The sequence below is a fragment of the Heptranchias perlo genome, chromosome 4 (assembly GCF_035084215.1).
Source record: "Heptranchias perlo isolate sHepPer1 chromosome 4, sHepPer1.hap1, whole genome shotgun sequence".
Lineage (NCBI taxonomy): Eukaryota > Metazoa > Chordata > Chondrichthyes > Hexanchiformes > Hexanchidae > Heptranchias > Heptranchias perlo.
This window is the reverse complement of record NC_090328.1, coordinates 57,710,991-57,735,098: the sequence shown is the minus strand read 5'-3', so window position 1 is coordinate 57,735,098 and position 24,108 is coordinate 57,710,991. Positions and strand designations below refer to the sequence as shown.

Sequence of the window (24,108 nt, the reverse complement as noted above, 5' to 3'; positions counted from 1 at the left end):
AAGGGAGGAACACTGCAAAATCTCCCTACTGTTCTTTGAAAAGTGCCATGGGATCTTTTACTTCCACCTCTGGGCCCTGTCTTCAAAACCAGTCCATAATTTATCCCATCGACTTGGGTTGGATTTGAAGACAGGACCCAGAGATGCTAACTCACTGTGCCATTCAGTTTCCCTCCTCCTTTAATTCCTTTATTAATGGTAACCTAGTTTACGAGTTTTAGTTGATACCAGCTTTCAGGACCACATAGGCCATTTCTTCAGGTAAGCAAAATATGATTATTTGAGGCTTTCCTGGAGTATTTCCTTTAGTTGAAGATAACAGTATTAATTGGTACTACTATCCATTTGAATGGGTAAAATGTTAGATAATTGTATGGATCAGATTAATATTTTCCTGGCTTTTTTTCCCATAAGGCTGACTTGAAAGATGAGTTGGTATTTATTAACTTTTGAGAACATGGGCATTGTTTCATGTTAGTAGAAGAATCAAATAGAATACAATTATTTTAACTAGTTCCAAGAATTGGAATGTGCTTACAACCATCTTTACTTTATCGTTCCAATCCTCGAGGAGAAATATGGTGCGTAAGAACTAGAATGGCATAGCTAGATGTGCTATGGACCTTTTGTAGTGATAATTTAAATAGTGGATCTTCAATACTTCTGTGCAAACCTTGATAGCTGAAGCTGTTTGGAGAGCTCGGCCATCCCTTTACAGAATATTTACTTGTACAGACTGGAAAAGGTTTGTGGTGACCAGATTTATGGGTGTCACTAGCAGTTATTATTCAATCTGACATGGCTACTTTTCTAGTTCATGAGCCTTTCAATACCTTTGCCAAGTGGCAATTCTTTATGTGTAAGCCTGAACAGTGAATGTTCGCAGGTTATAGAACTGTGGGGTGGTATCACAGCCAAGTGCAGTCCTAGCCTCACAAGATGCTCACACCTGTGTACTTTCCAGCAGGAGTCAGCTAGCAATCAGGGAAGAGGAACACTAGCTGTTTTTATTTTTGCTACCCTAGCCCAGGAGTTATTGCAGCCAATTATAAGGTGTTTGCATTTCATCATGTTAGATTATTATGGGATAATCCATACCCACCACAGCTATATTGAGAAGTTAAACATTCTCAAAACCCAATTTGAATTATACACCATTGTATCCTTCCAAAGAAAGCAAGAAAAAGCAGCTGGTATGCAATCATTTCAGCCATCAATGAAGCCCCATGTAATCTGTGTCTATTTATAGCAATTCTGTGGTGCATTGAGTATGTACAAAATATATGGTACTGGATATGTAATTTTATTGAAACATTTCAAAGAAGATAAAATTATCTATGAAAGCCAGCAAATGACTTTAAAAGCCTAAGGCAACAACATTCAGAAAATCTTAACTGTTTTTCCAAGGAATATTGTACTGCAAAGTATATAATGTAGATGTCTATCTAAAAATATTATTGCAACACAGCATTGTATATGTAATTTCAAGCACTAACTGTTTTATATTCGAATCCCTGTGGTAAGCAGAGCTTTCTCATAGTAAATAACAGTTAATAACTTTTTTTTAAAAAATCTTCAAGTGCTAGAAATACCCAGCCAGGTACACACCCCTCATCAAAACATTAACCCGTGTTTTTACTCTACAGTTGCTGACTGATCTGCTGTGTACTTCACAGCAAGTTCTGTAAACATTTAGTTAATGACTAATATTTAACCAAATCAGTGAGGGGAGTATGAGTAGGTTAATGCATTGTTTCATCTTAAAAATTAAATGATGCACATCATTCATACCCAAGAATAGGTGGTTGCACTTCACTCTTTAACCTTCTCGTCCACAGCAGCAAATCTGTATCTCAAGTCCTGATCACCAGAATTCCAATTATTTTTGAAAAGAATGTGATTAATATTTATCTGTGATGATTCCTGAGCCTTATACAAACTTTCATTTCAATAGCGCTCCTTAAGCAGAGAACAAAAAGCTGGATGTTGTGTAGGAGAGAAAACAGAGGCAAATGCATGGTCAAAGGGCTTTAGGGAAGTTTTTGAAAGGGAAGGAGGTAGCGAGATGGAGGGGATTGTGGGGAGACTTCCAGAGGGCAGGAGAACAGTAGCTGAAGGTTGATCATGAAATGGAGAGAGTAGGGGAGGTGAAATAATCTGTGTTGGAGGAGCAGAGGATATGTGCCACAAGAACAGCTGGTGAAGAGCAGTGGGGTTATACAGTGAAATTGTTCAGAGTGACATTGGGAAGGTATTTTGCGATCCCACAGGGCAAGGGGCTTACTACTAGCAGAATAATAATAATAATAATAATAATAACAACAACAACAACAACAACAACATAGTGAAACGTCCTGAGGTACTTCACAGTGGCATTTATGTGGCATTCGATAAGGTGCCACATAAAAGATTACTGCACAAGATAAGAGCTCATGGTGTTGGGGGTAATATACTGGCATGGATAGAGGATTGGCTAATTAACAGAAAACAAAGAGTCAGGATAAAAGGGTCATTTTCAAAATGGCAATCTATAACTAGTGGGGTGCCGCAGGGATCGGTGCTGGGGCCTCAACTATTTACAATATATATCAATGACTTGGATGAAGGAACAGAGTGTCTTGTGGCCAAATTTGCTGATGATACAAAGATAGGTAGAAAAGCAAGTTGCGATGAGGACACAAAGTGTCTGCAGGTTAAGTGAATGGGCAAAAATTTGGCAGATGGAATATAATGGGGGAAAATGTGAAGTCATCCACTTTGGGAGGAAAAATAATAAAGCAAAATATTATTTGAATGGAGAAATACTACAAAATGCTGCGGTACAGAGGGATTTGGGTGTCCTCGTCCATGAAACACGAAGAGTCAACATACAGGTGCAGCAGGTAATCTGGAAGGCAAACGGAATATTGGCCTTTATTTCTAGGGGGATGGAGTATAAAAGCAGGGAAGTCATGCTACATCTGAACAGGGTGCTGGTGAGACCACACCTGGAGTACTGCGTACAGTTCTGGTGCCCTTATTTAAGGAAGGACATACTTGCATTGGAGGCTGTTCAGAGAAGGATCACTAGGTTGATTCTGGGCATGGAAGGGTTGTCTTATGAGGAAAGATTGAACAGGTTGTGTCTATACTCATTGAATTTTAGAAGAATGAGAGGAGATCTTATTGAAACATACAAGATTCTGAGGGGACTCGATAGGGTAGATGCTGAGAGGATGTTACCCCTCATGGGGGAATCTAAAACTAGGGGGCATAGTCTCAGAATAAGGGGTCGCCCTTTTAAGACGGAAATGAGGAGGAATTTCATCTCCCAGAGGGTCGTGATTCTTTGGAACTCTTTACCCCAAAAAGCTGTGGAGGCTGAGTCATTGAATACATTCAAGGCTGAGTTAGACAAATTTTTGATCAGCAAGGGAGTCAAAGGATATGGGGAAAGGGCAGGAAAGTGGAGTTGAGGTAAAAATCAGATCAGCCATGATCTCATTGAATGGCGAATTAGGCTCGAGGGGCCGAATGGCCTACTGCTGCTCCTATCTCTTATGGTCTTATATTCATAGGAGTAATTATCAAACAAAATTTGACATTGAACCACATAGGAGATATTAGGACAGGAGAACCAAAAGCTTGGTCAAAGAGATAGAATTTATGGAGCATCTTAAAGGAGGAGAGAGAGATAGTGAGGCGGAGAGGTTTAGGGAGGGAATTCCAGAGCTTAGGGCCTATGCAGCTGAAGGCATGGCCACCAATGGTGGAGCAATTAAAATTGGGGACATGCAAGAGGCAAGAATTGGAGGAGCGCAGAGATCTTAGAGGGTTGTAGGGCTGGAGGAGGTTAAAGAGATAGGGAGGGGTGAGGCCATGGAGGGATTTGAAAACAAGTTTACGGGTTATTTGAAGTGATTGCCCCCAAATGAGTTACTGTACAGATTATCAGGGTGGTTTAAAGAATGAACCCTCTAAAAGCTAATGGCACACGATGCATGGTAAGTGAAAGACGTTTACACAGTTAGCACTATTTGTGGGTCATAAAACATAGAAAAATTTACGGCACAGAAGGAGGCCATTCAGCTCACTATATCTGTATTGGTTGAAAAAGAGCTACCCAGCCTAATCCCACTTTCCAGTACTTAGTCCGTAGCCTTGTAGGTTATGGCACTTCAAGTGAATATCCAAGTACTTTTTAAATGTGATGAGGTTTTCTGCCTCTACCACCCTTTCACGTAGTGAGTTCCAGACCCCTACCACCCTCTGGATGAAAATTTTTGTCCTCAGCTCCCCTCTAGTCCTTCGACCAATTACTTTAAATCTATGCCCCCTGGTTATTGACCTCTCTGCTAAGGGAAATAGGTCCTTCCTATCCACTCTACCTAGGCCCCTCATAATTTTATACACCTCAATTAAATCACCCCTCGCCTCCTCTGTTCCAAAGAAAACAACCCCAGTCTATCCAATCTTTCCTCAGAGCTAAAATTCTCCAATCCTGGCAACATCCTCGTAAATCTCCTCTGTACCCTCTCTAGTGCAATCATATCTTTCCTGTAATGTGATGATCAGAACTGTACGCAGTACTCAAACTGTGGACTAACTGTTTTGTAAAGTTCTAGCGTAACCTCCCTGCTCTTATATTCAATGCCTCGGCTGATAAAGGAAAGTATCTCATATACCTTCTTAACCACCTTATCTACCTGTCCTGCTACCTTCAGGGTCAAAAATGTTTTCCTGAGCATACATATGGACTAAAAAGACTGGAGAAGGGGTGGTACTTATAAAGTGGGCATTATGAATATATAGAACGTTTTTATAGGAATGCTTGACAACAGGAACCCCTATCAGATTTGGAAAGGAGCACATGCCACCACATGTTTTGAATGCTGAAGCTGGTTGACATTTCCGCACTTTAAAAATGACCTGTTTGTTGCAGTTTAGTATAAAAATGTTTCAGTGTTTTGCCACTGGATTCAATGCAATCTGATTTATAAACCAAAAGCAGCAAAAAGGTTCGAGGCAGAGTGGAAAATTGAAAACACTTGGTCAGAGATATGAAACGAGAAATTAATAACACAAACATGGTGGATATAACACCAGAGGAAGATGAGTAAAGAGTGTGCTTTAATTCTGTGCCTGACGTACAAGGTGTGACAGTGTGACATCGGGAAGTACACCAAGATATCCTGTGTTTAACAATTCTATTCAAATGTGATAACTCTAGAAAAAAGTGTTGCACAAATTGAAATCAGGTTTTTGAAGCAAGTGCAAAAAAGAACCTCAGAAAACAAATGTTTAGATTATTTATATCAGTTGCTGCAGGAATGGGCTTCATTCTAACCCAAGGCACTTCAGAGTCTTTGTTTTACTGACCCCTGTTTGAATCAGTCACATGTTGGGAGGGATCCTTGTGTCTGAAGTCTCTGCCGTTGGTTATTGAACAGCAACTTTTTTCCAGGCTTCAGTCAGTACTGGATTTAAACTTAAGGCCAAAAAGTGAAAGGAAAGTGACCTAAACCACGACACTGCCCAGTCTGTTCTCAATTTAATAAAAAACGAATTGTCAGTATTCCCTGAATAAACTAAAAAAAGAAATTGACAGTTGGTTATATGTGGTGCAGGAATACTGATGCCATGTTGGAAAGACAGTGGTCACAGAATCCTTTTCGCAAACCTTTGTAGGTGTATGTGCAATAATTTCATCCAATCACTTTAAAGCCAAGCACCCATCTGTATTATTTTGAGGCTTTTAGTACTCCAATGGCTACTTAGAATAACGTATGACCATTGATTATCTGACATAAAAGTGCTGTTTCTGCAGCTGCTCAGGTGGCTCATTTGTTAAATGCTGTACCTACCGTGGTGCCATACCAACCAGCAAGTTTTCAGTTTTCACCCCCAGCCTGTGCTAAGTTAGCTGATCTCAAATGGGGTGATGTTAGCGGTGATAGAAATGGCCTCAGTATCTCAGGCTAAGGAGAGGAAAAATCATCCAGGCTTCCCACTTCTGATCATTATCTGGTGATTCTGCTGGAAAGTGCATGTGTTGGGCCGATGGGTAAGGGCAGGAAAGAGGTTGCTTGTGGTGCTCTCAATGGTCTAATGGCCAATTGGCATTCACTGTCTAGGTTCACACATAAAGAATGACCACTTGGTTGAGACACTGGAAGGTGACAGGAAAATGTGTAACTGTATCACAACATGCGTTAGAGCCTTAAGGGTGAAATTTGTGTGTAGTAACTTTGTATAGTTTTCCAAAATTGTCACAGTGAGGTAGAGATTAAATATAAACTTCTTGCATTATCTCTACTAGTTGCTATTGTGTGTTGATGTGCAAGCTCGTTTTGAATATTTTGGTAGATGAATATTTTTCTGACTGTGTATTTCATGCTTGAAGAATAGTTTGCACTGCCTTTTGTGTGGTCAAAATAGAATCATAGAACGATTACAGCACAGAAGGAGGCCATTCGGCCCATCAAGCCCATGCCGGCTCTTTGTAAGTGTAATCCAATTAGTCCCATTCCCCTGCTCTTTCCCCGCAGCCCTGCAAATTTTTTCCCTTCTAGTATTTATCCAATTCCTTTTTGATAGCCACAATTGAATCTGCTTCCACCACCCTTTCAGACAGCGCATTCCAGATCATAACTACTCGCTGTGTAAAAATGTTTTTCCTCATGTTGTCTTTGGTTCTTTTGACAATCACCTTAAATTTGGGAACAGTTTCTCTTTATTTACTTTATATAAACCCTTCATGATTTTGAACACTTCTATCAAATTTCCTCTCAACCTTCTCTGCTCTAACGAGAACAACCCCAGCTTCTCCAGTCTATCCACATAACTGAAGTCCCTCATTCCTGGAACCATTCTAGCAAATCTTTTCTGCACCCTTCCTAAGGCCTTCACATCCTTCCTAAAGTGCGGTGCCCAGAATTGAATACAATACTCCACAATAAATTATCATATTCTATTTACTCAGTAAATAGACACTACAGGTTAGTGTTTAGAATATATGGACAAGTAAAGGCTTGAAAAGAGGTAGTGCAGCTTTAAAGAACTGTAGTTCTGTTTTGTTAAAGGTTTTCTGATTCAGAAATGTAATGAACTACCCTGATTCTAAACAATAATTTTTTTTTAATAGTGTGATCCTGTTTGTGTCACATTGTCTCTGAGGTAATATGTTCATTAGTCAGTGAAGTATAACATTGATTTTGCATTTACAGCATTATAGTGTAATGGTAATGGCACTGAAGGATTATTCCTGACTTTCTGTTAATTGATTGCAGCCTCACTGCGAAGGTCATTCGAGAGAAAAGGTAGAACTATTCTGTGTTTACCTAGGTTTAATGACTCTTAGCTGCAGTTCTACTACAATGATTGTTTATTCAGTCTTTGCAAGACAAGATAATATTTGAGAATTTATATTTTTAAAATAAAGAATCGGTGGTCAAGTTCCAGAGTTAACATAAAGAGGATCCCATCACTATAGAAATAACTGTGATTTTAAAAAATAAACTGATTGGCTAGAATTCTGTAATACAGTATTTGGTTTATAATTGATGAGCACAACTTCAGAGATTTTTTGGGGGATTATTTAAAATAATCTAAAATTCATTTTTATGCAAACAATTTCTTCTGGAAGTGATAACAGTATCAAATGAAATTCTGTGCATTATGGGTCTCAATATGCATCGGGGTTAACACTTGAGGCAATTGCCTAATGATCAAACTAGTTGTCAGCTTGTGGCACATACAATAATGCATGCAATAGCTGGCTTATTCACTACTGCACAAGTGATACAAGAACCAGACCCTATGTGAACTTCAGCTTAACTTGACCACTGCAGAGTATTTGTTTCTGGCATTTAGTTCCCCCCATTGCTTGGTTCATTAGTTTGTGACAACGGCATGCCTATCCCATGCCTGCTTGTGTTGTCTGCTGCTTACTGGCTGCTGTGCTGCTTCTCATTGTCTTCTGGTTTGGTTGTGTTTTATGTGGTTTTGTTGTTGCTGTGCTTTTTGTTTCTTTCTTACTGCCTGATAATACTACGATATGCAAATCAAGAGTGGGTATAGAAACATATGACAGATTTATGAACATCCCAATTCTTCTATTTATTCAAAGAAAAGTCATTGGGTTTCCTTACACTGCACTGGGCCATGGAGTGGAAGGATCCAGTTTCATGGCCATGATTTCCCTATATAGCCATTTGACATTCTGAGCCACGTTATCCTAAGGAGATGGATGAACATAAACTAAGTGATCTCCCCCACGAGCTACTGGAAGAAATTAATGGGTGAATTGATCTGAGCCACTTTCCTGTAGCTTTCAGCAGCTGGTTACACAGTGACATTGGGGGAGGTCTGAGAGCAAGTCCCTGACCACAGTCCCTGTAAGGGAATGGTGTTATGAGCATCCTAATAAGGAAAGGGGAAAAGAGCTAAGAGCCAAAAAAAAAATCAAATTTTTGAAAAGTACAATCTCTTAAACTGCTCTAAAATGTGACCAGTTGCTAAGATGTTATATGTTTACATTATTTATTCCAGTTCTGGTTACTTTACTAATAGACATTCAAACTTCTACTTGAAAATATTTTTGATGTGAAGTTACTGACTAACATTAATAATCATGCAGATCCCATGTGATAATACATTATTAACTAAGAAATAATTTCCTGTTACCTAGCACATTCTTGGTTTATGATTTTTGGGCACACTAATCTGTTTTAAAAAGTTAATGTTTAATAAATGTTGAGCATGCAAGTACATGTTGTGTTTTTAAAACTTCACACCTATTTCAGTTTCTCCTTGCAGCTTATTGACACCAACATTTGTGAATTACTAACAATGTTATTATCCGTGAATTACTAACAGTGTTACTATCTTGTAAATTACCAACAATGTTACTATCTGTGAATTACTAACAATGTTACTATTCTGAGAATTACTAGTAGTATTACTATTATGTGAATTACTAATAGTGTTACAATCCTATAAATTATTAATGATGTTGCTATCCTGCAAATTACTAACAATATTACTATTCTCTGAATTACTAAGTGTTACTATCCTGTGAATTACTGATGGTTAGTTAACATTCTCAGCCATGTCATCTGAAGGAGATGGTTGAATGTAAGCAAAGTGATTCCCCCATAGTAATTCCTGTGAATCACTAATTGTGTTATTATGCTGTGAATTACTAACAGACTTACTATCCATGTTCTGTCTAAGTGTACTTCTTACCCTTCACCTGCTCATTGTTTCAGTCTCACTCTATCTTTCTCTGTCTTTCACATTTTATTCCCTCTTTCTCATTTTCTCTCATGTTCCATCTCTGAATATTAAAAATGGAAACTGCACGGGATCAGTGTTTCTCTTCCTTCAATTGAGAATGTCGATACCTGAAACCATCACAAGGTGGTAACGTGATAGAGAAGCTTAGATATCACTGATCGAGGGGCTCAGGTAACATTGCTGTACAACCGTCATGTAAATCCAATATTAGATTACATATAAGAAATCACGTTAGAGTATTCCTTTCTAAAAACAACTAAACTGATATTTAGGGGTCGATTTTAACTCTACCCATCTGATGGAAATTGGGCAGGTGAGCAGTTATAAATAAGCAGGTTACTTACCCGCTCGGGTACTGGACCCTTTCCCGCCATTTCCGATTTTAACCTGCAGGCTTTTGCAGGCGGTTGAGGCGCCCTCCTAAAGTAGGTGGGGGCCTCATGAATTTATCTAAATCAAGGCCTTATTATGTCAATGGGAGCCCGATTGATTTTAATCAGGGTCTGAGTAGCAAAGCTGCTGTGGATTTCCTGCTAGCCTAAAGCAGGTCGGCAGCTGGTGGGAAGGGCAAAGAGGCCCGCTGGCAAATGTAAAACTTTCCTTTGTGGGACCAGGAGGGATAAGAATTTTCCCCTGGGCACCACAAAATTGCTGTCTTCCTTGACCCGGACTCTCCCCCCTTTCCTCACGCGAGACTCTCCTGAAACCCCCCACCACCACCGACCACCACTTTTCTGCAAGCCAGTGGGCAGCCAAGGGCCACCATCTTTCTCTGCCAGCAGCCGCTCCACGCCTTCTTCCCATTTGTTCCAGGCAGGAAGTGGACCGCCGAAATTTAAGCGAGGCCCGGGAATTAATATACCTTGGGCCTGAAACACTCAGGCTAGTGAGTGTGTCTCACATTTGCCTCCCTCCTCCCCCCCGCACGGCTGAATCCCACTCAGGGTTAAAATCGTCTCCTTAGTATTAATTTGGTTATTTTTATTCAATTTTGAATCATTTTTAGTGCGCACAGCAACTATCAATGCACTTCATGTTGTGGGTGATGTTCACATTGAAGGGTTAACTGTTGTTACAAGTGATAAGTTATTTGCTGTGGATTCTCTGTATGGCCAGAATACATCCAATTACATTATACCCACTCACGTTTAAAGAAATTCCCAGTTTGTAGGTATACACCTAACAATGCTCAACTCTCCAAATGCTTGATCCTGTTTCCATTCTTCCAATTACTTTCCCGCACTGGAAAAGCATCAACTGACTGCAAATCATTTTTGGAGTTAAGTCTCTGCCTGCTGTTTTAAGTTGCGTGAGGCTTTTGTTTCAAAGTAGTGTAATTATTCACATTAATACAATTATTTTTTAAATGAGATAAAAGCCTACTTGCTGAAGAGGTGTCACGGGATGTGATAACCAGTGCACAATCTGAGAGCTGGAATGAAAATGTTGTATGTGAAATAATTTTATTGTAAATAGTAGCTAAAATCTGATTAGGTACGATGCGTGCAGTGCAGCTAGTCTATGATCAATTTTACTAATTCACTGTGTTTTATTTTTAATTGTTTATAGTCTGCTAAAGTGAATTCAGTTTTTATTGGGGGTGGTTGGGGAGGGTTGTACCAACTCTGATAATGTGAACTGAGGTAGATACTCAGCAGTAGTCATGTTTAAAATTAAGGTGAACAGCTGTTAAGTTCATAGTCAGTGATCTTTAACAATTTCAGGCATGTCTAATTAGGGTTTCTTACTCACCAGTGAATGCAAATATTCCCTTTGCCTGAGGAACTGTAACTGACATTAATAAGACCAACATATTTGCAGCAACACACTTTCTAGTGCGCTTTTAGAAACTTGGGAATCAAGTGGCAGTGATATATATTTTCGTGAAATAAAATGGATTAACATTAGACTGTCAACTTGTCAGTACAGGTACCAGTCTGAGGTACTTGTAACAGTAAGTTATTAAATATTGTGAATTAAAAAAAAATAACTTTTTATGCCATTTTAAGTCATTGATCCAATGCAGAGGCTCTGTAAATTTATGACTCCTAGTGCATCATAGTTTTTTAAATGTAACAAAATTAGTGCAACTCCACCTTCATTGCTGAGCCCCATCTCCTTCGCCCCTTTTCCACTGTCAGTATATCTTATTGCACATATTATAGCTGCTGAATATCAAAGGCAGAAAAGTTATGGATTCAAATAGAGTTGAACACGGCTGTGTGTAGAATTTAACTCTTTTCTGCAAGTCCCTACTACCTGCAGTGCAAAAAACCCCGAAAGTAGTGTTAACTAAATATACTGACGTCCCTTAATTCAAAAAGTGTAATAATTTAATAATAACATATAGCCAGTATTCCTTAACTTCAGAAAAATCTGAACTCAGAAGTTTCCAAATTGTTGAATATTTTCAGATATAATTTAATGTGATTTTTGATTTTTTTTAAATTAAAAAAATTGAAGTTATCTAACAATTAGAGCCATACTTTCGGGGTTTTTTGCACTGCAGGTAGTAGGGACTTGCAGAAAAGAGTTAAATTCTACACACAGCCGTGTTCAACTCTATTTGAATCCATAACTTTTCTGCCTTTGATATTCAGCAGCTATAATATGTGCAAAAGTGACTACACATCAAAAGTACTTTATTGGCAGTAAGGTACTTTGGGACGTCCTGAGATCGTGAAAGTCGCTGTATAAATGCAAGTTCTTTCTTTTATCTACTTCCTTGGTTTTGACGGTGAAATAATATATTTAATAAAAATAAAAATCTAAGTATTATATGATGTTTTTAATTTCATTACCAAGGCTCCCCTCCTCCATTGGCTCAGCAGGTGATGCATCAACCAGTGTAATACTGAACCATACAGACCGAGAATACTTGAGCTTCTGCCAGCTAGCTCAATGTGTTGAATTGGCTGATTTTAGCCATTTGGTATCATCATTCCATGAGCTAGGCAGAGAGATTATTGGCCAGGCTTTCTGCTCCTGATTTGCTTTCCAGTGACTCCTCCTGGAAGTATTTGTGTGTAGGTGCCAAGTGAGGATAGGATTGTCCTGCCTATGATAAGTGGTTGATTGTCCTACCAGCAATCACTGGGATAAATTTCATGATTTAGCACTCTTGGCACAGAGCTTCATGCAACAGGACTACATATCAGGAATTTGGGTGTGGATAACAGCATGCCTAATTCATGACCTGCAGGCTTTCCTATTTGTTCAGGCCACGTCCAAATTCCTGATATGTGCTCTTGTCATGCTGAACCCCAGTGTCTAGGGTCACAGATGGAAAGGGGCCATTTGGGAGAGGACCAGAACACCACCACTTGTGGAACTATGCACTGTCTACAGGATGGGTAAGGAGAGAAAATTGGGAGTGGGCTGGAGGTGGGGTGGGGGGAGATGAGTGGAAACTGGAGGGAAAGAAATTAAAACGACCTTGTTGTTCTTCCTGGAGATGTTTTTATTTTTACGAGGAAAGTCCTTTATATTATACTAGAAACATAGAAACATAGAAAATAGGAGCAGGAGTAGGCTATTCAGCTCTTTGAGCCTGCTCCACCATTCAACATGATCATGGCTGATCCTCTATCAATACCATATTCCCGCTCTCTCCCCATGCCCCTTGATGCCTTTTGTGTCTAGAAAACTAACGAGCGCCTTCTTAAATATATTCAGTGACTTGGCCTCCACAGCCTTCTGTGGTAGAGAATTCCACAGGTTCACCATCCTCTGAGTGAAGAAATTTCTCCTCATCTCAGTCCTAAATGTCCTACCCCGCTGTGGATGCTGAGTCGTTGAGTGTATTCAAGGCTGAGATAGATAGATTTTTGGACTCTAGGGGAATCAAGGGATATGGGGATCGGGTGGGAAAGTGGAGTTGAGGTTGAAGATCAGCCATGATCTTATTGAATGGTGGAGCAGGCTCGAGGGGCCGTATGGCCTACTCCTGCTCCTATTTCTTATGTTCTCATGTAGATGGTTCAACCTAATCTTTCCTAAATAAACAGGAGCTTGATTAAATTTAGTGAATTAATCTCAGTAAAATCATCTCTCCCTGTCAGCTTGTACCATTGCAATTAATAGTCTGGCTTTACGTTATTGTAAAACACCTCTTTCATGAAGCTGCCAAGCAAGATTCGGTACACATAATAGTAGTGGCAACAGAAGACATCAACACTAACTGTAAAACTTAGATGCAAAAGCTTCAAAGGACATTGCTACAGGAGTTCCTCAGGGCAGTGTCCTAGGCCCAACCATCTTCAGCTGCTTCATCAATGACCTTCCCTCCATCATAAAGTCAGAAATGGGGATGTTCGCTGATGGTTGCACAGTGTTCAGTTCCATTCGCAACCCCTCGGATAATGAAGCAGTCCGTGCCCGCATGCAGCAAGACCTGGACAACATCCAGGCTTGGGCTGATAAGTGGCAAGTAACATTCGTACCAGACATGTGCCAGGCAATGACCATCTCCAATAAGAGAGAGTCTAACTACCTCCCCTTGACATTCAATGGCTTTACCATTGCCGAATCCCCTACCATCAACATCCTGAGGGTCACCATTGACCAGAAACTTAATTGGACCAGCCACATAAATACTGTGGCTACAAGAGCAGGTCAGAGACTGGGTATTCTGCGGTGAGTGACTCACCCCCCTGACTCCCCAAAGCCTTTCCACCATCTACAAGGCACAAGTCAGGAGTGTGATGGAATACTCTCCACTTGCCTGGATGAGTGCAGCTCCAACAGCACTCAAGAAGCTCGACACCATTCAGGACAAAGCAGCCCGCTTGATTGGGACCCCATCCACCACCCTAAATATTCACTCCCTTCAACACCAGTGCACTGTGGCTGCAGTGTGTACCATCTACAGGATGCACTGCAGCAACTTGCCAAGGCTTCTTCGACAGCAACTCCCAAACCCGCGACCTCCACCACCTAGAAGGATATGGGCAGCGGGCACATGGGAACAACACCACCTGCACCCCTCCAAGTCACACACCATCCCGACTTGGAAATATATCACCGTTCCTTCATAGTCGCTGGGTCAAAATCCTGGAACTCCCTTCCTAACAGCACTGTGGGAGAACCTTCACCACATGGACTGCAGCGGTTCAAGAAAGCGGCTCACCACCACCTTCTCAAGGGCAATTAGGGATGGGCAATAAATGCCGGCCTCTCCAGCGATGCCCACATCCCATGAACAAATAAAAATGAAGGTTAAAACCATTCCAACCAATCTTTATTCTCTATGTAATGGACCTAGGAGTTCTTTTTACAATTTACATCACTTAAATATCTGGCACTGCCCCAAGATCTGGTGTCCCTTATGATACCCGATTGTTTTCTGGTTTGACTGAAGTCGTATTGGTATTGGAAATGGATTAACATTGCATGGTAAATAGATTCAGTGCAATGAGCTAGTCTACAGAAAATGTTTCCGTAATAATCTATATAATTTTACTACTCTGTCAATTTTCTTTCTTTTCCACTTTCCTTTGTCTGTCCTTTCTTTGTACCTTCCTCTTATTCTTTCATGTATTGGTTGACTAAAAAAGGATCTGCTGCCCATCCAGGCTGGAAACGAACCATCCACAGTCAAGGAGTCACTACCTTCCCTTGTCCTAGCTGCAAACGTGACATAGACCTTGGAGAACGTGGCATTAGTGGTCTGTTCCGAAACTTCACCCTGGAAACTATTGTAGAAAGATACAGACAAGCTGCTAGAGCAGCTGTGGCAATCATGTGCAATCTCTGCAAGCCCCCACCCCAGGAGGCCACAAAGAGCTGCATGGACTGCAAGGCGAGTTACTGCAATGAGTGCTTCAAGCTTCATCACCCTTGGGGGACTCCAAAGGCGCAGCATGAGTACGTGGGACCAACCACCAACTTCCGCCCTAAGGTATAGAGTTTCTCTAATTGCCATTTTTATAAAACATATTCCAGATCGCCATTCTCAGACATTTTTTTCAAAGAGTGGTTAGAATGTGGACCTCGCTACCACAAGGTGTAGTTGAGGCCAATAGTGTAGATGCATTTAAGGGGAAACTAGATGAACACGTGAGGGAGAAAGGATTAGAAGATTATGCTGATAGGGTTAGATGAAGAGGGATAGGAAGAGGCTTGTTTGGAGCATAAGCACCAGCATGGACCAGTTGGGCCGAATGGCCTATTTCTGTGTTGTACATTCTATGTAATTCAATTAATTCAAGGGGCAATATCTTGATAAAAAAAAAGTGTACAGGACACTTCTTCTCATTTCTTTACAAAGGCATGATGTGAAGATGTAAATATATGGTTCCATCACTCAGTACTTATCCCTCTCCTCAAACACACACACACAGTGAAGACAGTGCTTCATTAATAATTAATTTGAGGAGAACACAATACCACAGAGAGTCAGCAAAACCAATGGATGACATTGAATTAATAGTACTGCAGTATCTGGCTGGTCTAATATACAAATCATGCAGTTTCGAGTCAAGATACATGTGTATTAATCATACACATATGAATAATGTAGAGTCACAGTATGTTATATATATTTTGTATTTATTAATTAAAAATGGAAATACATTTTACTAGCTAAGATGAAGAGAGGAGCCATTTGTGTAGGTTTCACAGTTGACTTCATTTTTTTATTTATTCATTCTGACTGAAATGCACAGATCAACCTTAAGGTTAGCATTTCACTGGAGGACAGTAATGTGATGCAATAGATCAAAGTAACCTAAATACTTAGAGGAAATTGACTTCAAATATACAAGTGTTTATTTTATGTTGCTATAATTTTATTACGGGGTTTTGTTAAACCTTAACTCTGTAAATTTGAAAGTCCTGATTTGACAGTCCAATCATTAATTTTTCACAATCATAAGGCTAGTTTGAGTGATTTACAATATTTAGTCTCCAGCTTCTTCTTTCCTTAAAAGGATGTGATCTCTAATTAGAGTGACAGAGTCCCAATCTGTTAATCTTACAAATATAACACAAGTTATTATCATATCTGCTGATGAACATTTGACAGATGTTGCAGTTGTTTAACCCACACATGTGTATAACAGCTGCACATTATTCCCTTAAGACTGTGAACATCTCTCATGAAATAGCTGAAAATATGATAGAAACAAAACAAAAGAGAGACGCACAATTGAAAATATCCGATCCATTTATTTTGAAACAAATTTTTCTTTTTCCTCCTCCAATTTTCTTCCCTCCTCACTTCTCTTGCAGGCAGTGACTTATACTGGGGTATGGTGGCACGGTGACAGCAATGGCAACCTCCGATACCTCACCCAAGTGGATATTTTACATGTATGAGTTTGGACAATGTGTGTTGGCAATGAAGGGGGCCACCATAGCTGAGCCTGATCCACATGCACACATAGTTCCAGCAGAGCTTGCTGGACAGTGATTCAGAGCAGGGATCATAATTACTGTTCTTTTACCCATCCCTGAGCTTAATTGTAATGTCCTCACTGCCAGCCTAGCTGAGATCAGGTAGCTCAACAGAGATCAGGGATTGAAGTGGGAACTTTTCCAGCCTGTACTGTTAATTTGTGAGGAAAACAGGATGGGGCCGATTGCAGACCAGCAGTGGCCCTCGGGAGTTCTATGGAGCTGGGATGTGTACTCCTCCTAACTCCATACCAAAGTTTTGAAAAAATGTTCTCACTTTTTTATTGGCAGCCGCTGCTTAGCCACAGCGACCGCTGAGGAGTCCTGAATGGAGCAGGCCTGGTGTTTATTCCTCTCAACGCTGGCCAATCCAAAAGAGGGGTCCTAAAACTGGCATTAGGCCCCTCATTTACTTATGTAACGGGCCTAATGCCTGTTTTAAGTGGCTGCAAGGAACCCCTGAAAAATTGTCTGACCTAATATGGAGTCGAAGGTCTTTCCGGCACCCTTGGTGTGCGGGACATTGCCCCAGAAATTGATACTTTATACAAAGAGAACCAATTTCTCCCCCATGTGTTTGATTTGGTAAGCCATTATTGCTTGTGTGAACACACACTGGAAAATGGTGGAGGGCAGGAAATACCATTGTCAAACTGAATAATATTGACACTACACTTTAGAAAGTTTCCAATTAAAAGGGTTATTGCACTGTTTCGTAAGTATGGTAAGAATACAGAAATTGACTAAAATTTATGCAGATGTTGTCTGTGACTGGATTGTGCAGTATGAATTGTACATCTGATTTTTGAATGACAACAGTTTTAATGTCTTGTTTTTTGGCTCCTCCTCCCCGCTCCACAATTGCCACTAGATTCTGATGTGTCCTGAACATGAAATGGAAAAAGTTACTATGTACTGTGAGGTATGCAGAAGACCCGTGTGCAACCTCTGTAAGCTTGGTGGGTCACATGCCAATCACAAAGTAACCTCGATGAGCAGTGCCTACAAAGTCCTTAAGGTAGGTTATGTTGATAGAAGAACAAGAGCTAGTGACTGCTTTCTTTTTCCAAAAGTGCTTATTATGTTCTCAACTATCAGGACATAAAAATACTCCAATATTCCCCCTAATTCTTGTGCACAATTGGATCTTAAATGCTTAATGATTTTAATATATCAGTGACTTTCCTGTTGCCTGGCCTCACCCTTTATCTATTTATTCTTTTATATACATTTGGTTTCTATAACTCTCAGAATTGTTGGTTGCTTTGTGCATGTGTAAAGTGAGATATTGTGGACATGTTAACAGCTGGTGCAGTTTGAATGGTGTTCTCTGGTTTCACCCTGCTGCATGTTTTGTTGATATGCCAACAGGAGAAGCTGTCCAAGAGTATCGGTTACCTCATCAGCAAAGAGGACCAAGTTAAAACTCAGATCTCCCAACTGGAGCACATGATTAACCAGACAGAGGTAGGAGTCGGCTGGAATGACATTACAGTTACTTGCAGCCTTTGTTAGGTTACACTACAATGTGATATAATTTAAGAACAAGGAGGATATTTTGTTCTGGGGGCTTATGCTAATGAAAAAGTAAATGTGACCAAACTGGTGACCAAAAATAGTAATGGTCTTTTCTCCTTTATTACCGCTAGCCTTGCTTTTGTTCACAGTCCAGAATGGGGTGTGAGGAAAGAAAGAAAAAAAGCCAAAAAAAGCTTGTTAGGAGATAATTGCAGTTTTCTTATGTGGCTGGTACCCAGTGCAGTGCCCCAGCATGGGTAAACCTAGGGGGAGAGGGAAGAAAGGAGCGAAGGTTGGGGGAAGGGATGAGCAATTGTATCATAATATCAATGTTAATGACAAAGAATATGAACAACAACAACTTGTATTGATGTAGGAAGGTCCACTTTCTCTCAGTCCTTCAGAGCCCCGAGTTTGATTGATCTTTGTTTTCTACTCCCTTAGTTACTCATCTTGGAAATTGGATGTAGATCTTTATGTCCTAAAGAAGATGCTTTATGTCCTAAATCTATATCTAAATCTAATACTAACCTACATTTAATCTTGTACCTATGTCCCCTTGATCTAGCCCCCCTCTATTGCCCGAACATCCTCCCTATAGTTTGGAGCTCAAAATTGCACACAATGCTCCAACTCTTACTCAGGTTTTTATATAGGTTCAGCATTGCATTTTGACCATTCCATGTATTAGTTAGGAACAAGAACGTATGGATGCCTGCGTGAACAGGAGGACAGAGCAAGGAGAGCAGGAGAAAGGTTTTGGAGATTTAAGGAAAGTGGAACCGGGCCTACCTAAATCTAATTAATTTTGTATTAAATGGATACAGGTTAATGCTGCTGAATGGGGCCACAAAATTTAGGGATTTAGTTATTTTTGTAAAATTAAAAATAGAAGGTTTCACATAGACATTAATGACTAATTTTGTATTAATTACATACAGGTGAATGCTGCTGAATGGAGCCACAAAATTAATTAGTTACATTAAGGTTTTATTTTGATATATATCAAACTAAAATTAAATACAATTTGATTCTAGGGAGTAGGGCGATACCAAACTTTGATATATTGAGATATTCAATGTATTAAGACTCCACTGTAGTTCATTTATGCATTTATTACTGGGATTTAGTTTTTTTTGTAAAATTAAAAATAGCAGGTTTCACATACACATTAATGACTAAATAGCTTTGCTACACATGGATATAGTATATTATTAGTACAATATCAGTTTTATTTTTGATATGTTAATAACAATTCAATTTGTCATATGTTTAGATGATGCTTGGGGAATTTAAGACTAAAAACTTTAATAAACATGCTGAATAAAGCTTCACTTATTTTTTAAAAAGTCCTTTCCAACAACAAAGAATAAAGTTGCATTTATTTTTAAAATTTCTCCAACAACACTACACTGATTGTGCAAATGATTTATCTGGCTTCTAAAGCACAGATACAGATAGAAGGGTGAATTTATTAGATGTGTGGTGTACTTCTGGTTATGCATTATTATTTTCTACCCATTCTGGAATGTTTATCCAAAGTTTTCTAAAATTGCTTCCAGAATAATCATGAGTATTTATGGAACGGGAAGGGGATAAATAGGTCTGTTGTGCAATGTGGTCTTTTTCCTTGTAATGGAGCCAAGTGGAAAGTAAGGATAGACCTGCTTATAGGCCAGGATGGGGGTGCAGAGAAAGAGAAATCAGATCAGACACAGCTTTCTTGTTAGATTTAGTAATATAACACTGTTGGAAGAGTGGCATTACTGTTTATAAGCTGCTCAGAGGGTTAGGATTTATGTGAATTAGCTGTACTGCTCATTCCTGATAGACTGGCGACTCTGGGTAGTAACGATCTTTCCAAACATTTTGTCCTGACTTTTCACTCCAGTTTGTGAACACCTACAGCTAGAACATCGATAGCCTCGGATTTCTAACAAGTAAGCAGCTCATTAAGAGCTGTAAAACCAACATTATTATAAGTGTGTTCTGATTGGTCAATTTTCAGCTGTTACTATTCACCAGTGAATTTGTGTTTAACACTTTAAAATAAGCCAAAATGGCTGCCTGCTACCATTTTGATTAGTGAGCATCAAACTTGAGAAAATAAGCACGAGAATTTTTGTCTTGCTATTGCAAAATAGCCCCAAAGATAAATTTGAACCTCTATTTGCTGTGAATATCCTTCAAGAGGCAATCCTCTGTGGAGCCAAGCCGGAAGTAAACGTTTAAAGGGGGAGAGAAATCCAGGGGTTGGGGGAGCAGTGAGCAGCTGGCAGCAGATTGGAAGACTTTTGTGAAGCCAGGAAGAACATTCATGCTTCTCATGGGCTCACAAAAATCATTCTGAAAATGTACCTATGCTGTTTCCAGAGCAGCTTGCAGTGGTCCCTTTAAGGACTGCTGGGCAGGCCACTGTATGCCTATTACCAATGGGCAGAGTGTGTCCATTGGAACCTTAAAATTGCATCAGAGTCCTTTGTATGTCATAGAACCCCAATTTACGAGGCACCTGCCTGAAACAGGCGTGTGCTCTGGCTGTCCATTTTCAGGACCAGTTCAAAATGGTGGTGGTTGGATTGAGAGCGGGAAATAGTGTGATAAATTCAAAGCCACAATTTTCAGAGTGCTACTGCCCTGTTCCCACACGGCAGAGGGCAAAATTGCCCCATGCTCTGTTCCCGCCTGCTCGTACCTGCATCTGCAACAGAGGTGAATGCATCTTGCTTTGGAAGATGATTAGTGCATGCAAAGGCCTCAAAGGTGATCAAGAGCCAGCATACTCTGATTGGCTGCACCCAGCAAGATGCCACTAATTATATCTGCGGGCTCTGGTGCATTTACCTGGCAACAACCAATGGGGAACTGTCTTCTCAGAGAGTCAAGTGCAGGGTTGTGCTTTATCTGCTGCAAGGATACCAGCTATGATGTGACACAAGGTTAGAACAGCCAGCTGCAGCCTCAAGCCTGCCTCCTCGCAGGTATGCAGCAATGTGGACCTATGGGATGGTGCTGTGGAGTTGCAAACAGGGTCCCCCTCTTCACAAGCACTTCCTGCAGCACCACTTTCAATTTAGCAGCCATCAAATGGAGAGTCAAGTGCTAGGCTGCTCCATTGCCAGGAGAACTCATGCCCGCACATTGGGTTTCTTTTCCCTTCATTTTGCCTGTCACCTCTTTTCTCTCTCTCTCGCTTCAGCCATGGCAAAGACCTCAAAGAGTTGAAATGCCTTTTGAGCTTTTCCAAAGGCTAGAAGAATTTATGTCCTTCTATTATGCCACTTCCCTTTAATAATCTGCAACCCTTTAAATTTTAGCTTTGCGCAATTTTGCATTCTCACCACTATCGTGCTCCCTGCACCTGACTAAATTTGCAACTGGATCTGAATATTATGCAAATAGCTGACCCACAACATTTGAGTGTGCTTTGCACCTTACCAGTCTGCTACAGTTTGGAGTAGTTTTGTAGAACTGACTTGCACCTGTACACAATAATTGGCCCTGCGTGCTCTTTCAGGGATTGACCTGGATACTTTTTACACTAACTTTGCAAATGAGCGAGTTTAAAAAGTACCACTTTTGTATTACTATTCCGATAAATCTGGGGGTTAAAATCCTTCTTCCAGGATGATGACAGTAAAGCACATGTTTGATAAGTGATGTACAGTATTCAGCGTTAACATCATTTACCATTAAATGAAAGCAAGTAACTGCAAGGATGCAGGAAGAGCTGGAGTTACACCTTTCCTCTCGCATTTGGCAGGAGAATCTAGAATGGGGACTCTGCTGTGTACTTGTTGGCTGTGTTCCAATCTAATTCCTCATTCACTACTTTGGCCGTTTCTTATTCCTGTATACTGATATGCCCGTATGTGGCTAACATGGAGGCTGAGATTTTTTCCCCCCACCTAGTGGTTTGGCATGGGCAGACTGAATGTCCATCCCTCACAAAATGGAAAACTTTACAATCATCAATATTGAAGTAATCTTCTTGTAACTGGAGAGAATCTTTAAGCAAGAATAAATGTCTTGTACTTGATCAAGTAGTTGATAGGAAGTAAGGACATTAAAGGATGTGGAAAAAGGGTGGGGAATTAGGATTAAAAAGATAAAGAACTGTCATGACTAACAAAATGGTAAAGCAGGCTCGATAGACTTATTGGCATACTCCTGTTCTGTTGTTCCCTCGACATACATATCAACCATCAGTGATTTGAACTGACAGTGTAACGGTGGCAGTTTATGGGGATTTCACAAGAAAAATCACCCTTTTTCACTCTGGTTGACACTGACGACCTCTAACCTATCAGAACAATTGGAAGAGGGCTTGCTGAGGCCCTCAGATCATTCGGAGAATTGTACTGGAGTTCATCAGAACTAAACAGATTGGTTCCTATGTGGAACTGGAGCCTATCAGAACCAATCAATTTGATGTAACCTTTTCCCAGTGTTGGCTGCACACAGACTCGAGGGAGCAAAGTTTTCAGATGAGCTGGTCGTTTCCTAGAGTCACCATTACATGTGTATTTATTTAATGTTTCTCTCCAGAAATGTTATATAACAAACCAACTGCTAAATGCAGTCTTTGAAAACTTCTCTCCTCAAAGAAGCTTTTTGGGGAATGCCCAGCTGTTGTTCTTTGTGAAGGTTTATTTTCTTCAATAGTGGTTGCAGTCTTGTTTTTGAAATAATGGCGATTTCTCCAGTGTGAATGCGTTAACTGCATTTCTGTCACTGTAGACTTGCATGGGTTTGGAAATAAAATAGGGAATATTGTTCAAGTGGTAATGAGTTTTTCTTAATTAAAAAAAATCATGATACACCTATATTTAGGATTTTACTACAGTGTATTCTAGTGATGTATGATGTGGATCTTTGGCCTATTGAAAATCATGCCTAGTTATGTCTCTAACTATGAAAGCTGTTTTCAGTTTGTTTTCCTGCTTGTCATGGAAGGCATTTGTCATCGATACAGAAACCAGGGAGAAAACACACACTGTCCATATGAGAGTGGTCAGCGTCCTTGGGCAAATGTGAGGGGTGACATTAATCATAACTAAGCTTATAATAGATTACAAGCCTCAGACTGGAGGCAGACTGTCAGGTCCACCTAAGAACACAAAATTCAGCTCTCGGTGTCTGTTCCAGGAAAGCATGTTTCCATAAGTTTTGCTTTGCTTTATAGTGATTGCATTGTGTAATGGTTTTTACTTCAAGTATAAGAAAATAAATCTTTTTGACAAGATCAAAAGAACAATATAGGCTAAATGTGTTCATACGATATTCCTCTGTCTGCTATTTGATGAAGGGGTTGACCATGTTTACAGCTCTGATAACAGGAATTTCTAGTCTATATGTGTTAGAAAGATTTAAAAACAGAAAATATTTGAAATGCACTGCAGATGATCAGCATTGTGCAGAGGAAAAGACAGGTTGACGTTTGGGCGACCTTTCATCAGAACTCGGTCCCAGAGTTTTTTTGTAATGATGTCGACTCACTATTATCCCTTCTGAAAAATCCTTACTTAAAAATAAAAATTGTTTATATATGCATACCCTCAAAGCAGATAATCTGATATGCCTTCCGCCAGGGCTGCCAAAGGGTCTGGGACAGGGATGAATCAGATAGTGAACCACTTTTGGCTTGTGAATGCAGAATGCACCGCTGGTTGTGATTACTGTAGCTGTAAAAAGCTTTAGGGTCACAAATTAACAGGATCCAGTTGGATTTAGATAACCAATGAAAGGATTTGGACCCTGTAAGGTTCAATTGTATTCCTACAACTACTTTTATTTTCAGATTTAAAATACCTGTAACCCTTACAGGAGAAATTACTTTTGGCTTGAAAGGCAGAATTATAGTAGGGTCCAAAATGCCAGAAATTGTACCAAATAAAGTGTCCTTGTGAGAGTTCGTGC

At 40.0% G+C, this 24,108-nt stretch overlaps 1 protein-coding gene across 2 annotated transcripts in view; it reads left to right on the top strand.

The window, feature by feature from the left end:
* trim36 (tripartite motif containing 36) overlaps window positions 1-24,108 on the top strand; it is a 96,122-nt gene that overhangs the window by 10,198 nt on the left and 61,816 nt on the right. The window contains exons 3-5 of one of the 2 annotated variants that reach the window (XM_067982972.1): window positions 14,850-15,175; window positions 17,543-17,689; window positions 18,043-18,138. In XM_067982972.1, the coding sequence (XP_067839073.1) occupies window positions 14,850-15,175; window positions 17,543-17,689; window positions 18,043-18,138 (569 nt within the window). Of the gene's footprint in view, window positions 1-14,831; window positions 15,176-17,542; window positions 17,690-18,042; window positions 18,139-24,108 lie in introns of both variants that reach the window. The other variant, XM_067982971.1, reaches the window with a different exon arrangement.